Source organism: Anopheles coluzzii, chromosome 2, assembly GCF_943734685.1.
Source record: "Anopheles coluzzii chromosome 2, AcolN3, whole genome shotgun sequence".
NCBI lineage: Eukaryota > Metazoa > Arthropoda > Insecta > Diptera > Culicidae > Anopheles > Anopheles coluzzii.
The window spans coordinates 97,228,820-97,245,536 of record NC_064670.1 but is presented as its reverse complement, the minus strand read 5'-3'; the positions used below and the strand labels follow the sequence as shown (position 1 = coordinate 97,245,536).

Sequence of the window (16,717 nt, the reverse complement as noted above, 5' to 3'; positions counted from 1 at the left end):
GGTCGGATTTGATTCCGACTCCGACCTAGCGCACCCGCTGCACCCACGGGTCGGAATCGATTCCGGCTGGCTCGCACCCGACTCCGGGTCGGGTCGTGAAATGAATTGTATGACCCAACACTACTAGATACGCTCCGGAATGTGCATCACGACAGTGGTAATAAGACCCGAAGAATACCTGTTCTTGAGAGAGATATAGCTTACAGCTCAATTCGATAGAAGTTTATTTATGATCAATTCATAAATAGTAAGAATAACAGCAAGTATGTACATGCACGGAGTAGCCAGATTGAGAAATTAAGAGATTTCAAAGACACTTTGCTAACTTTAAGTTTGGTTAGTGTTGATGAGAGTCAACAGTAAACCAACCGCACCTTACCTGATTGGCACGATGTTTAGTAGAACGAACTCTATCACACTCAGTATTGCAAAGATATTGTCGACACATTTCCTACATCAAAGTGTCCTAACGATTGTCCTAAGTGGTCTGAATCGTTGTTGAACCCATAAGTAACATCCAAACGCGAGTTAGATTCAAAGCACTTGCCTAGAAATGTAATTCTACTAACGAATTGGCCTTGCCAAGGCATTTCCGAGTAAAACATACGCAGCTATCGGGAAATGTAATCATACAGAAGTTCAATAAGACTAAAGCGCTGATAGCTATTGGGAAAACCCCACTTATGAACCATGCTCATGAAAAGGCCTGTGTGGGATGCGTACAACAGGATGGATTCACCATATGTTTAATACAATGTAAATGCATATGCCACAAACTCATAGTAAATCTTAAGATTACAATTTGAAATAATAATGCGAATAAAAATGATGTTTTTAACCTTTCCTCACATGTTTTGCCACTTCTTCGCTGCACCTTTGCACAGACAAAGATGGTCGATTTATCGCAAAAATGAAAAAAACGATCTCCATTTAATTGTTCGATTTGTGTCACCCTCGTCACTACACGTGTGTAAACTTGCACGATATGGTGAGCTGATACATTGGAATATTATCCCGAAAATAGCCACAACGTGGTATAAAGCTGCATCATCCCCTTCCTGCTTTGCGAACTTGTGGCAACCCAGAATCCATTACAGCTCATGCATAAGTTAAGCATCTTGCTAAAATGTCATCCCAGTTCAGCATCACCTTCCGACAGCTACAGACAGGTAGGTCACGCTATCCGATTCATACTAAATGACTCATCAAGGCACCAGGACACGTTTTCCCACCGTATGCGGGAAATCTCGTGCAACTGCCAATCGCTTGGGTACCGGTCCAGCAGGTGCAGTGTGCAGGTTTACAATGCAGGATTAATTAACTACACTCACCATATAGACTATTCGGTCGCCAAGCTCCTGTTCGCTGTCCTGCACCTTCACCAGATAGATCGGCACCGGCGACCGGGTACGGTTATGTTCCGCCGCTAGCGCTCGCTGGTAGTGCTCCCGATCCGGCTGAACCTTGACCGCGACGTTGTCTGCTTCATCATCTTCATCAGCGGCTGCATCAACCGAACCGTGCAGTGTTGGGCCATCGATTTTTCCGGCCGTCGGTTGAAGCAGATTGGTGCGCGTGCCGCTGGAAGCTTTCTGGCGTTCGGTTAGCTGCCCGGCAGGAAGTGGTCCGTCCGCCCCGATGGCACGCCTGCTGCGGGCCGGTGCCGCCGATTCGAGCGATTCGGCCGACGCGCTTCGGTCCCGCAGTGCATTTAATTGGTTCTGATTTCCCCCGGGTGCGCTAAGCTTCGGTGTGAGTTTGCTGTCCTGCTGGTGGTGGTTGCCTCCGACGCCACCGCCCGCCTCCAAGGCGGTTGGTTTGATCTCGATGATCAGATTGGTGCTGTCGCGGCAGATGAGATTAATGCGTAACGATGGATCCTGGCGCTGTACCAGCGGGCGCCACGCGGACAGTGGGCGTGTGTCCTCCGAGCAGCGCTTGTAGCAGTAGCCGATGGTCTGGCGGACACAGACAGCAATGCCGATAATGACACGCCAGCAGTAGTTGCAGCGAGTAAAACGGAGAGAAGAAGAGAGAGAGAGAGAGAATTAAAATAAAAAAAGGACACAGAATAATCAGCCGATAAATCAGGACGTGTTTCATAAGACTGTTTCTGCACGCTGGACTCTTACCTTGAGCTCCTCCGCACTGGAAACGGTTGTTCCGGTGGCGTTACGGTCGACCGGCCCGCCCGGCTCCGTTCCGGCCATGCACGCGGCCGTACAAGCGCCGATCCGGTACAGCTCCTGGTCCTCCTGCTCGTTGTGCAGCAGCAGCTTGTCGCAGTTGATGTTGTTCGAGAAGAAGATGGTAATGCACAGGACCTGCACGTACTTCAAAACGATCACGTGCATATTGATGATGCAATGGACACCGCTCGAACAAATGGGAGGGAAGGCAAATCGATTCCACCACCCACAGTCGGTCAGCTGGCGTAACAGGTGGTGCCCACGAGCACTTATCGAGCCTTACTGCAGCACGGGACTATCCCTCCGTCCCTGATTAGTCTGGTCTGGTGTGCTTTAAAATGCTCTTCTTTTCCTTCTCCTCTTTATCTCTTTCGCTCTGCTGTTGTTCTGTTCGCTTCCTCGCTACGATGGCCCTCAGTCTCCCTGGCCAGCGACTGGATCGGTCACCGTTTGGGCGTCCTGCGGTCGCAATGAGATCCTTCCGCCGATGCAATCTTGGCACATTGCTTGAGCTATTATGGTTGCCGTTGCTCCGCTGCTGCCCGCCGTTTCAATGCCCCTGGAAGCCAAATGCGCACGGGTGCCGGTTGGTTTCGCAAATGTGACCGGGAGGGGGATTTGGATCTGGAACGACAAAACAGAGTAGCGGGAAATGCTAAATTAGCTGTTGCGGAAAATTACATGTTTGTAACGAAATGAGAGGAAATGAGGAGATTTTTGTCACGTCATAAGCACAAATATTGGAATCAGTATGCAGGTTAGATGTTGTAGAATTCGTTCACTCAAATTTCGCTTCAAATAGTAGCGGAATTGGAAAAGCTGGTTTCCAGTGAAATGCCACTTTTCTGCGTTGTTCAACCACCAAACCGCACAATTGTGCACTAAAGTGTAGTTTATGAATGAAATGCGCTACACAATGATTAGAATTGCATGTATTGTAGCAGCAGGTTTTGGTCGTACGGTGTGAAACAATTCATTTAACCACAATCATTGCTATGACGGCACCTAATTGCATTCAAAATTCTACCCGTGCGCAAAGAAAATGCCCTGTTTCGCCTTAACAATTTGAATGGTTTGTACATCCTTAAAGTGCAAATTAAGATAGCATGAAGTTGAAAGCAAAGTTCGGAGTTGTGTGCTAATATTCAATTTTGTTCATGAATAGGGAGAGGCGATTTCATTCGATGATTTTAGGAAAACAAAAAAAAGCGTAAGATAATGTTAAACTATAATATTCTTGAATTCATTTGGCTGAAATTCACGCGTCTGCTATTTCAATAGATTTTAAACTTCACGCACTACTGCGGATTCTGTAGTGGCCATTTATAGCCACAAAAACTTCTTTGGTGTTTTTCTCTTACTTTCTCTTTGCCAGTGCACTCAGAAAAACTATTAAAATTCCAAGCTGTTTAAAAAAAACTGTTCAAGTTGCAACACAAAAACGAACGAAAGGACGAAACGTGCATTCTGTTAAATCGCTCCAATTTGGATACGTCAATTGCAATTTAAAAATGTGATTAAAAATAATTTAATTCACTTTTCCATACATTGCAAAGGATATGCTGCTCGTGAGTTATGCGTTTGATTTCGTTCCGCTCAAACATCAGCGTAAATCGAATATCCACGCATGCTCAATGTTGCGTTTTTTCAGCCAAAATATGTATTTTAAATGAATGGATTAAATGGAATGCAAATTACAAATATGTTGTTATATACCACAACAGTACTGGAAGTGTTAACTGCGGTGCGTTTCGCGTGTGCTATTTCTGTTGAGCGCAAGCAAGAATAGGCATCCGAAACCCGAAATCTCGCCAAGGATATGCAGCTCATGTTAGTGTTATTCAATCGAAAAACGTAAACGCAAAAAAAAACAAACCCAAATCCATGTTGGGTGGCTATCTAGAATGACAAACACGATAAATATCAGTCGATTTTTTACTTTGCGGATGATTTGTATGTTTACGGCTCTAGGATGGATGTAATTCAAAAACGAATATGTTTTGTCAGTTACTAGTGGATGACGGTACAAGTGGAAAATAAAGCAAATATTACAATCACTCTCAAACGATCAGCATTTCCATCATCATCGGAGCATCGGAATAGTTAACGTTTCCCAGAAGAAAAAAAACCACGATTTACAGGAAAAGAGAACATACGACACAGAAATTACTGATGATTAAGTTAACTAATTGAATTGATCGTTATTGCACAAGAGCTGGTCCACCAAATCTGTTATTAGGCTCTATAGGTCAAAACAGATATTCGTCCAAAACAAATAGTGTCTAAACCTTCCTCTTAAAGACGATAGTATTTGGCAGACGTTTGCACCATGTTGTCAACTAAGAAGCAGAGCTACAGGCTGATACCCCCCGAGATACACGGTACCTCTTATTCGCGGATTCGGAGATATGCGGTTTTCTAAATTTGACAATACTTTGAGCAAATTGTACTGATTTGACACATTCACTGTAAATTGCCAACTAATTTCCGTTTTGTTCGAATGTTAAAAACTATTTCAAAAGATTTAAAACTGCTATATTCAGTCAGAATCATTTCAAATAATTCATAAAGTGACTAAAACCGCCCCCTACTTGCTAAATTACACGAAAATTAGTGTTATTTTAGCTGGAAATCACGAGATTCGACTAACGTGGAAAATCGGTATTTTGCGGCCGTTTTCGGTCCCCATTAACCGTGTATCTCGGGGACCACCCGTACCTGCAAAAGCGCACTTGTTCGTTAAAAATTGCTATGTTTTGAACTTACCAAACATAGAACAAGTTGTATTGCTTGCTGGGGCTAAATTATAAACAGAGAAAAGGAAAGCCTTAAAATGATACATCTTTTTCTTCTTTTTCTTCTTCTTCTTCTTCTTCTTCTTCTTCTTCTTCTTTTTCTTCTTCTTCTTCTTCTTCTTCTTCTTCTTATTTATTCTCCTGTGAGAAAGGGTTTATCCACCTTTGTTCTATCAGACGTCGGTTCGATTTCGCATACCCGGTGGATTATTTTCCCGGAGGCAAAATAATGAGACAAGCATGTAAGAAACAAGTGGCAACAGCCGTCATCAAAACGCTGCCAATAATACTCTCCTAGTATTTTCGTAGTAAATGTAGTAAAAAAAACTACACATTTCTATGCTTCCATGCTACCTCTAAACACTGCTTAAGTGCAATTAGCTTGCAAAATCAATGTTGCTGCATGTTTTTAAATTCCTCCGTGGCGTGCGTCCCGCGTGCCTTGTACTCTCTCTATATAATTTACTGAAATTGTTAAAACACTACTCCAACGTACCGGTATGGCATCGTCAGCAATCAAAAGAATTCCACCCAAAACTTCCCGTACGTTACATCCGTTGCCATCGTGTATTGCTCGTTTAATAATTGTCACAAGCGCGACACATACACGTCGAAACGCTTATTACGCACAGTCACGTGCAGCGTGTCGCCATTTTTACAGCGATGCAAATTTCCCACACGGCTGTGCAAAGTCAAATCCAAACCCCGGGCACGGGTATAATTGCTTCCGCGGCAGAAGATATATATTTATTACGCCACCGGTACTGCCTTTAAATCTGTGCGCCTAATTGAGCAGCAACTACGTGCGCCATCTTTGCACCGTTGATTGACGGTACCGCGGAACCGATAAATACCGTGTACCGCCGTCCTGGCGAAATGCTTAATTAATAAAGTGAATCCGAGTGTGAGTGTGTGCAAGAAAGGAAGGATTCGAGCGAGGATAAAAACGCACGGATATGATGGGGCTTTCCAGAACGATTCCTGGCCAGTGCTACACAACATATCCTTCGCGCGAGCGAGTCAAGTGAGGCGTGCAAATATGGAATACATCTACCGATGGATCCTACGCGACGACACCTTTGCGGAGGAGGTGTACATCAAGTACAACTTTACCAAACTAAAGTTTGTGAACAGACGGAGCGGTGTGGGAGGGAGGTGTTATAATCGGTTCTACTAATCTCCCACCCACTGGAATCAGAACGCTCGGCATTTACAAGGACGCATCGAGGACGCGGCTAGCCCGCCGGGCCGGATTCTACGCGCTCGAGCTCTTCTTTTTGCTGCAGCTCGGCACCATCGTGTGGGATTTGGCCACCGTGCTGGGCGACATCGGGCTGTTCGGGGACGACATGTGCATCCTGGCGGGGTTGCTGCTAACGCTGGCGAAAAAGTGGCACAGCGTGCTGTACATTGACGAGCTGAGCGAGTGCATCGAGCAGATGCAGACGTACCACGAGCACTACTTGCTGCAGGGCGAATGGTTTGTGCGGCGCATGAGACACCAGAACTTGCAAGAGCGGATGTTGCAGGATGCATCCAAGTTGCTCGCCACGTTGCTCGCCAGCTGTCTGATGGTGAACGTAAGGATTTATGGTATTTTAGTTCAAGAATTCACTATCTTTGAGAATGCTGTGACATGTTCTGAGAAAAAAACCAATGATATTTATGCTATTTAGTACAAGGTTCTTTAAGAGCTGTCTCTCAGGTCTACGGCTCATTTTTTATTCAACCCAATGTTCTTTAGGCACTCTTTTCCAACGGCGAAACGCTTATCCTGCGCGCCATCTATCCCTTCAGCACGGCCACCACGCTTGGCTACGGGTGTGTGTTCGTCTGTCAGGCCTTTCTGATCGTCTACGTACTGTACAGCATGGTGCTGATCGATTGTATCGGCGCGCAAGCGCTCAGCCAGATGGCGCTACTGTTCTGCATGCAGCGCAAACAGTTCGAGCTGATCGGGGCCGATCTTCAGCTGCCCCCCGACGGCCCCCTCCACGGAGACCGGTCGATACGGGACCAGCTGTACAGTGCGATAGCTTCACACCAGCAGTTGCTGTCGTAAGTATTAGAAAGGATGTATGAGTTTGGTACTCTTTTTTACCCCGGAGCGCCCTCTACTCTTCACTGGCAGCTTTTGCAATCGCTTAAAACGCCTGTACGAACCAAACATTATGGCCCAGTTTGTGTGCAGCATGCTCATCATCTGTCTGACTGCGTTCGAGCTGATGTTTGCCAAGGGCGACCCGATGCAGATGGTGCGCTTCGGTGCGTACATGCTGGCCGGCTTCTATCAGGTCTTTGTGTGGAGCTTCTTCGGCAACCGTGTCACCAATATGGTAAGTAGCGGGTGGCAGACAAACGAAGAAAGAATCCATTCAAAAAAGTATCTTTTGCCACGGATTTGACTATCCTGCATTGCAGTCAACAGGCATCAGCGATGCAACGATCAGCTGCAACTGGATCGTGCTGGCGGACGGGCTGAAGAAGGACCTTCGCTTCACGACCATGCGCTCCCAGAAGCCGTTCGTCATCGACGTGTACTGGCTGTTTCCGCTGACGTATGAAACGTTCATCGCGGTTCGTGTTTCCCGAGGGCTTACGCGAAAGCAAAATAGTTTTTGTGAAGTTTTTCTTTTTTGTTCGTTTCTTTCTCCAATTCTCCTACATACTATTTCACACTTGCAGATACTTAGCCGGTCCTATTCGATATTTACGCTGCTTCGTACGATGATTGAGTGAACCGGCACGGACGGCAAAGGCAGCAAAGCTGTGTGGGGAGCAAAGATTGTTATTTTTGCCCCCGGGGTCGTGTTTGTTTGTGGAACGACAACAATAACAACCGACAAGGAGAAATTTAAACCACATCGGCGCGTGTATTGCGTGCTATTGTAGTATGCCTTTGCTATGCTTCATGCCCGCACGTTGAAACCGATCATCGAGTATGAGTTGCGTTGAAAAGTAATGGAACGGAGCAGAATCCTTAGTTATTATTTCTTGCGAAAAATGTGTTGATGCTGTTTTGCTGGAGAGAAATACGAATAGCGTACTTGTGTAGGTTTAGAAATAGAGGGGTTTTCCCCAAGAACACACAAATATTGAACAGTAAACGGTTCAGTTTTTCGTCTTTGTTAGATATCAGTTTTGTTTCAGTTTGATATGTATTCCATTCATTTGATTATTCGTCTCCCGTTTCAAATAAAGACTACCGAATGGGAATTAGATTTAAATTGAATTTAAAACTCAACCCACGAAGCTCTAAACGTCGACAAAGTGTCAAACAAAAACCGACCATAAATACACCTTCGCGATAGCTTCAATCACCATACCTCCTTGTGTGACTCGTGTGCATATACACCCAGCTAGGAACACACTGCACACTGCCACTCCTGTTGTTGCTGCTACCTGAGCGTTGTGCAGCGTGCAAACTTTCTTCACTATTACAGCGGGCAATAAAATGGGTTGAAATACTTTTTTAATTTGTTTCCTCTTCGATTCCTCCACCGTTCTACATCGTGACATCGGAAGAACGGGCAAGGAGCAGATGACTCCATCGTCGCATCTTTGTATCGCAAAAGCGTTACGCAAAAGCTCAACTGCTGAAGGTGACAATGGTCGTAGAATAGGGGGATGGGAAACGTTCTGACCCCGTCTTCATCTTTCACACTCTTCAATGCGATGCCCGGCAAATTGTTGTTCAATGGCAGTTCGTCCCAGATAGCTTACCAGCCGCGAGCCTTTCGCTGCTATATTTACTGTTTGCTAGTTGGCATGTATACTTTGCACGGTGGGGCTTTCATTTTCTGCCCGGAATGCTGTCAATTCTACTGTTAACTACTGTGCAGTGTAGTGTCGTTTTCTAAACGTAGAAGATTTTCATGTTTTTATGTGTTTTTGATTTGATGACAATCGTTTATAAATTGTGATTTTTTAATATCTTTTTTATATCATTTTGTTTTTTTTTGTAAGTACGACAATGGGGTCCTTTCCGTTTTAAGTTGGTAGGCTGAAATTTCAGTCTGTCAGCTGTTTGCATTGTATTTATTTATTTATTTATTTTTATTTTATTAATTGCTCGGCCACGTTGGGTTACAGCAATAGTGCTTACTGACTATAGTATACAATTATTCACGAAGGAGTTGGAAGGAGTTTATGGTACGGAAAAGGAGCGAAGACGGGATCGGTAGACAGGATAGGATATGTTGAAATCGAACAGATCAGAAGTACTATTAAAAGACGACATAGCTCTTACAAAAGGCTCATTGCGAGCAAAACGTGTACGACATATAGGTAACTGGAGACGAAAACGATAACGTAAGGTGCGACAAGGTGCATACAAATGTAAGCGCGACAGAAGTGAAGGAGTATCAATCGTATTGAGCAATATGCCAGCGACGAAAGAAGCCTGAGTGACCTAGAGGCGGTGCTCCAACTTGGCAAGGCCTAATAGAGTGCATCTATCGTCATACGAAGGAAGCGGAATAGAGTGATGACCCAGCGACCTACGAAATACGATTCTTGTAAAACGTCTCTGGATCCTCTCAATCCTTTGGAGCAGAGATAGTTGGACAGGAGACCAGATGACACAGGCATATTCTAGTATGGAACGGACCCAACAACAATAAAGGGACTTAAGACAAAAAGGATCACGAATTTCAGTGGACATGCGACAAATATAACCAAGACTTTTGTTGATCCTTAGACAAGGACGCACGGGGAATAGGGGCATTACAGACACTATAAGCATGAGTTATACTTATAGAGGATCGGAAGAAACACAAGACAGAACATTTTTCAGGACACAGGACTAAACCGTTAGAAGCACACCATGTAGAAAATTTACAGAGCCAGGATTGAAGGACTAGACAATCAGCTGTAGAAGATACAGGAAGAAAAATTTTAACGTCATCCGCATATAGCAAGAAGCTGTTAGGAGGAAGGATCGAAGTACAGTCATTGAGGAAGAGAATGAACAGTAAGGGACTAAGGACACTACCTTGAGGGACACCCGAAGAACTAAGAAAACATTCAGAGAAAGAGCCACAGATTTTAACTACATATGAACGATTCTCAAGATAGGAGTTGAACCACGGCAATATAGAGCTACCGAAACCTAGTTTTCGAAGCTTAGCAACAAGTAATGATAGAGGTATACTGTCAAATGCCGCTTTGAAATCGGTATAGATAGTGTCTACTTGCTTACCACTAGACAGGTAGTGATATAGAGAAGACAAAAAACACATTAGGTTGGTGGACAGTGAGCGATTGGGCATAAAGCCGTGTTGTTCCGTAGAAATATAATTTTTTACACAAGGCATTACAGATAAATGGACAATTGACTCGAGGATTTTAGAACACGCACAAATAATAGAAATGCCTCTGTAGTTTGATGCTAGTGTGCGGTCACCTTTCTTATAAATGGGAACAAGCCAAGCTAGTTTCCATTGACTAGGAAAAATCCCTACACTAAGCGAGCGAGAAAAAAGACGAGTGAGAATAGGAGTGAGGGTATTGCCACATTTTTTCAAACACAGGCAGGGATGCCATCGGGGCCTGGTGAAAACGAAGTTTTAAGTTTGGATAAAGCGAATTTTACTAGGCTTTTATTTACAATGACTGAATTACATGATATCACATCAGAGGGCGTGTAAGACAAGCCTACGTCCAAAGGAACCTTAAAAGTACTAGGATCGACAAATACACTAGAGAAATGTTTGGCAAACAGGTTACATATATCAGGATTGGACGTAGCAGAGGACAGATCAAGAAACAGGGTGGATGGAAGGCTAGCAGAGCCTCGCCGAGAGTTCGCAAAACGAAAGAATGACCCAGGATCAATAGTGAAGCGCATTTGAAGACGCCGGACGTAGCGACGATACAGATGGCGATTAAGAAGACGATAAGCCTTAGCCGCATATTTATATACACTAAAATAGCAGTTTTCGAGCAGCTATCTAAGTTGGGCCGGTCTTGTGGTACAGTCGTCAACTCGTACGACGTAACAACATGCCCGTTATGGGTTCAAGTCCCGAATAGACCGTGCCCCCATACGTAGGACTGACTATCCTGCTATGGTAACAATAAGTCACTGAAAGCCAAGGTCACTTTACCAGTGGGTACAGTTGGGGTTGTTGTGCCAAAAAAGAAGTAGAAGATCTAAGTGGGTATAATATACAGGTGGGCTTATCCCAAGGTGTATGAGCTTAGAAGGCAGATTTTTATCCCTTCTGTTTCTGAATGAAGATTTTCAGAGTGTTTTGTGTATTCGTCAAGCCTCCAGAAAGCTTGTTTGAACAAAAATTTTCACCCATCCCGCCAAAAGTGATATTCAAATTTGGTTATAAAAAACATGCAATGAGACCACCTGGACTACATACAGTTTGATTCAGGATTCCATCATCAGATCTCTTTAACGCACCTTGGGATAAATGTAAACATCACCTTGTTTTGCCATTTTTTGAGCAGGTACTCGAATCTAATTCTAGTTTTGAGGCTAGAATAATCTAGACTGAAAATTTCAGGCTAGTTTTTTGTGGGGTTTTGTATGGAGTGTTTACATGATTTCAGCCTCCAATCGTCAAATTCCATACAAAAAACTAACTAGAATCGTGAAGGACCCCAATGTTAGAGAGACTTCGGTTAAAGTGAACTTCGTATCCAAAAATCTGCAATTTTATTTGCAATTATACATTTGTTAGCAATAGCTCATTGTGTGGATTATTCATAATAACCTTGGCAGATGCTTCACTACATAAATAGTGTTTTATGAAAGCATTTTTGTGGCATTATTAAAACGTTTGTTAACGCTCTCAATGACAACCGAAACCAATCATATTGTTGTGCAACTAGGCTAGCTAGGTGTAGCCATCGACTATGGAGACTAATAACTTTTTAATACATGTTTTAACATGAATGCAAGGTTCTAAAAATATTGCAATTTACATAACGACCAAGAGTAGAGGCGTCATATTCACATTTTTGAAAATTAGACCCAAGTAACTTTTTAAATCTTATCATAGTTTTAACGTTGTTGTTACGGTTATTCCACATAGTCTCCCATTTTCATTTGAATGTCTTGTATGACCTAATAAGACTATAATAAAACTCTCTTAAGACTGATAGGGCTCATCTACAGAACTCTGCTAAGACCTTTCTAGAACCATTTATAGACCTTTAGGATGTTAAGACGCTTATTGCTATAGATATGTTTTTGTGACGGCAAGTGATGATTGTGAAGTCATAATAATAGTTGAGAATTATTTGAGAATTATTATGTTGTCCTAATATTTTTTCTGATTCTGAAAACGCTCGCTTATGGCCAGAAATCCATGCCAAGAAAATGTCAATGTTGAAATACATTATAATAATTAAAAAAAAAAAAACAAAGCGCCTCAATAATAAGCCACATTTTAGTTTAAAAATAAAATATATTGCACAAAAGCTTTTTCAAGGCTGTGGCATTATAAACATGACGGGACGTTTGGAACGTTTGGAAAATTGCCATTTTTCTATTTGTCTTGTAAATTATGAATTGGTTACACATCAACATGGCTGACACATTTTGGATACACAAATCAACAATCTTATGCATTAAAATGGATTCTATTGGCTTAAGATCAAGAGGACTTAATTACCTGATTACCTAAGTGCTGTATGTGTGGCTAAGATAGTTTTAAAACAGCACATAGCTTTAGTAAGCAATTGTGCAGACTAACAAGTTTTAAGACTCTCCACGTACAGGTAGTGTCCGAGATATGCGGATCCTGGTATATGCAAATTTACACGATCGTGGGTTTCTGAATTTGACAGTTCTTTGTACAAATTTTATTGATTTGATACAATATCAGTTAATAGCAACATGATGAAAAAAAAAACAAAAATTATTTAGAATTTGAATAGTAACCAACCACTTCTTCACAAAGCAAAAGGAAAAAACCGCTTCTTCACGATTTGCGTTAATAGCGTATCTCAGATACAGCCTGTATAGTTTGTTCCAAGTTCCCTTCATTCAAGACTTAATAAGCATTTAATAAGATCAGTTGATCTTGATGTCCCAATCTCAAATAACGAGTCTTAAAACACTCATGCTTAAGAATACCTGTACTGGATGGTTAAAACCATACATCTTATAAGTCTTATAATCTCCTTCAGAACGTTTTAAAGGTTTAACAACCTTAAAGACTGTTATGCATCTTTAAAAGACATGCAAAAACTATGTGGCTTCTATTATAGTTTTAACAGACAGTCTTATAGTCGCCTTCAGGACGTTTTAAAATTTAACAACTTTAAAGATTGTTAAGCATCTTCAAAATACATGTTAAAACTATAAGGCTTAGTACACTCACAGTAAAGCATTCTTTAGACATGTTTAAGTGTAAAAGCTATAGGAAATGTTTCTTGGGCGAAGCGTTAATTTAAATTTTACTCAACATATTACTGCGTCGTAATAGGATTAAGTATGCGAAAGCTATGATCCCTGGAAGTCGCTGGCCCGGTTGCATGGAATAGGCTTAGTGAAATAAATTACTCTGAAAACAAATTTAAAAAATACTTGAAATATGTTCAAGGATTGAAGATTGTGGTTTACATACATAAACCATAAACCTTTATAAGCGATTGTGATTCCTAGCACCGGAGCAATAAGCAATCTAAATCGGTAGGGCTAGTTCTGGTGGACGGTTGCCTGGAATAGGGTTAATCTTTCTCAATCATAGCCATTCTTTATCTAGCTTTATCACGTGAAACAATGGAAAGGTAGCTCTGTACTTTCTCAACCTTTTGAAAGAGCCACAGCTTTTGTTGCACACTATAAATAAATAAATACAGATTCATTGAACCATTTAAGACACGTGATCATGTGAGTGGTGTACGTGAAACTCAATCTCTTCCAGCACAACTCGTAACATTAATTTTAATAACATTATGCTCAATCATCACATCACTTTATCTGTACCGCATTATACCGAAAATGGGTACAAACTAACGGGCGCCTCCATCGATACAATTTGCACCGGTTCGTTGGGCTGGAGTGGATGCAACAACGGATGCACAGAGTGCGTGTTATTACGTAGCTCAACCGCATTGCCAGTATCATCATCATCATCATCATCACCATCATGACGATGAATGAAGGAAACATGCTTAATCCTAACAATGAAAACCGGATTAGGTTTCGTAGTTCGTTTCGCCCGTGTGCTCATTTAAAGGTTGCAGGCAGTGGGTTGGCTTGAACGGGTTGACTGTACTGTGAAAACTGCATCAAATGTTTCGATTTAAGTTGCTCCGACAACACAAAGTGTCTATCATTTAAAAGTCCTCGAAACTCTTGAATAAAAAGGAAAAAAGGGTGCAATTCTGTGCAAAACACTTTCACACATACGTTTATGCTCCAAATACATCGCCACTGCAAAGCATTGTGGTTTATGTCACACAACCCTTCTCTACCCCATTCTACCTCCTGAGGCAAATCAGATGCATGGTCACAGTTCGATTGATACGCACAATAGAGTTACAAAGCGGCAAACGGAACAAAAGTGGCGCTTTGCTCACTTTCTACCACACACATTCCATTATTTTTTTCCGACCCAAACATGCATATGACATTGTCCGATGGGACTACGTCTTGGGCATTTTTGCATACACTATACGGCTGGCAATGTTTGCCCTGGCAGTTCCTTCCATTAATTGGTACGCTTCAATTGTGCTGCTGCTGCTGTTGCTCGAACGGATCCAGAAAAGGACCTTGCAGGATAGCAGCAAAAAAAAAACACACAAAAACAAACGAACAAACAAACCAAATCAGAATGAAGATCCAAATAATGAAGTGTTTCGTCTGCGTTGGTGAATGGTTAGAAAGGAAAAAATGATTTGTTTGTGTCGTCGGTCAATCGTCAGTGAGGCGTAATAGCTCGTTGCAGCAACAACAGCAGCAGTAGCGCACTGCCATTGAGGCCATCCGGTAGCCTTGCCGATGCTGGAACGATAAACACCCAAACCTCCGCTCCCACCTCCAGGAGTGCCTCGTAGAAAAAAAAAGAAGTTGTGGTGCGTACCAGCCATTAATATTGATGCAATCGCTCCACGACGCACTGTACTGTTCAATGGTGAATGTTAAATTCTGGCCACCAGTTTAGGGAAGGGATGTGCTTTTTGGGAGGTGTACCTCTTGCTAACTCCCGCAATCGCCACGGGCGCATAGAATGATGTTGCACTTTTCTCCCACTGCCTGCACGCCTGAAATTAAGCGACCAGTGGGGAAATTCGCATCGCTGCACGTTTTGTAATGGCAATTAGATTTTCCCGGAACACAACAGAGCCGTGGGTGATTGGAATTGCAAAATCGCGGCTCATTAACTCAGCTCCAGCAGCATCCAACGGAGGAAAAGGTGTGAGCATAATTTATTGTGCAATGTGGCAGAAGATGAAGGGGAAACTATATTTGCCCCGTGCCCCAGAAGCGAGTTTCTTTTCTGGGTGGGCGTTGTGAGCCGGAGATAGCAAGGGTTTGTGTTGTTGCATTTCAACAATTTCGCGTTTGATCACGAGTGGTCTGGCTGGACTCTCCGGTGTGGTGGGCTGGTTGTGACAGGTCTAACAAAAGTCCTAAACGGCAGTGTTATGTTTTTTTAATGATATTGGCTAATTGCTCTACCAACATGAACAGAACTTTAGTAAAGCAGCGTAGCGCATTTTTGAAGGTACAGACAGCGGGAGGAGCTAATTTATTAATAAAGCAAAACGCTTGTCAATCATTCGGCAAGCGATCGCGTTTAGTGACTTGGCTGCTCACACGTCAAGCTGGCGTCTGTGTGTGCCACCGTTCCGGGTAACCGAAGGCAACCCTAGTAATGCGGAATGAGCAACAGCATCACTAATGCATTACCATCTCTGACGGCTAAAAATGGAAAACAACGGACGTGAGTTCCATGTGGTGGAAAACTTAAGCTTAGCTGCCGTCGCTTTGCCCATTCGCTCATTCACGGTCCTTGCCAACCGTTGCCGAGATGTTCCACTCGCAACACATATCGTTCTATTCTGTATTTAAAATGAAATTTGCACGATATCCAACAATACTGTGACAAGGTGTTTTACATACAGCCCCAGCACGGTGGGATGTGAAATATGGCTTAAACTTCACGCTATTGGATTTTTTGCATTTATTACGGAGAATTTAATGGATAGCTCTATCTGGTCAACACATTTTACTCCATTGTTTTTGGAATTTTATTGCAAACGTCTGTGATGTCATACGATGTCTGCTTTCAGTTAGACGCTCAGTTAGTTCAGATCAGTTCTTTGTAACTGGCCTTATCTTCCCGATAAACTGTATTTTTGAAATCAACGTACTATCGTCCATTCCATGCTTAATGTAATAAAGTGCAGCAAGCAGAATTCTTTGTTGATAAAATATTAGCAAATTTACCCTCATTTGATTGCAACTATGAACTATATTTTGGAATATATTATTTTTGGGCATTGATAAGAATACAAAACTATTTTTTAGCACTTGCAATTGCAGAGCGAAACCCACCTCTTATCCCATCACAGGTTTGAGAAGGACGAAAGTATCTATAAGATAATTCTACTCTAATAGTTGTAATGAAATAAAAAAAAACGAGCAAGTGGTGACATCGGAAAACTCTCAGAGTAACTGTCTGAGTCATACACACACATCCAAGACGACCAACATCAAGGAAAAATGGGTCTTATCCATGGAATACAATGGAATTCTCCAGT

At 42.6% G+C, this 16,717-nt stretch overlaps 2 protein-coding genes across 7 annotated transcripts in view; one reads left to right on the top strand and one right to left on the bottom strand.

Moving 5' to 3' along the window:
* Positions 1-16,717, bottom strand: part of LOC120950505 (tyrosine-protein kinase receptor torso) — a 41,518-nt gene that overhangs the window by 21,012 nt on the left and 3,789 nt on the right. For all 6 annotated transcript variants that reach the window (XM_040368598.2, XM_040368592.2, XM_040368596.2 and 3 more), the window contains 2 exons: positions 2,133-2,813; positions 1,332-1,958 (listed from right to left, as the gene is read on the bottom strand). In XM_040368598.2, the coding sequence (XP_040224532.2) occupies positions 1,332-1,958; positions 2,133-2,354 (849 nt within the window). In that variant the 5' untranslated portion in view covers positions 2,355-2,813. The remainder of the gene's footprint in view (positions 1-1,331; positions 1,959-2,132; positions 2,814-16,717) is intronic.
* On the top strand, positions 5,214-8,400 carry LOC120961384 (odorant receptor Or2-like). The gene is made up of 5 exons (XM_049611163.1): positions 5,214-5,226; positions 6,119-6,564; positions 6,729-7,042; positions 7,086-7,320; positions 7,406-8,400. Exons 1-5 carry the CDS (start codon positions 5,214-5,216, stop codon positions 7,721-7,723), a joined length of 1,326 nt encoding a protein of 441 aa, XP_049467120.1. The 3' UTR covers positions 7,724-8,400.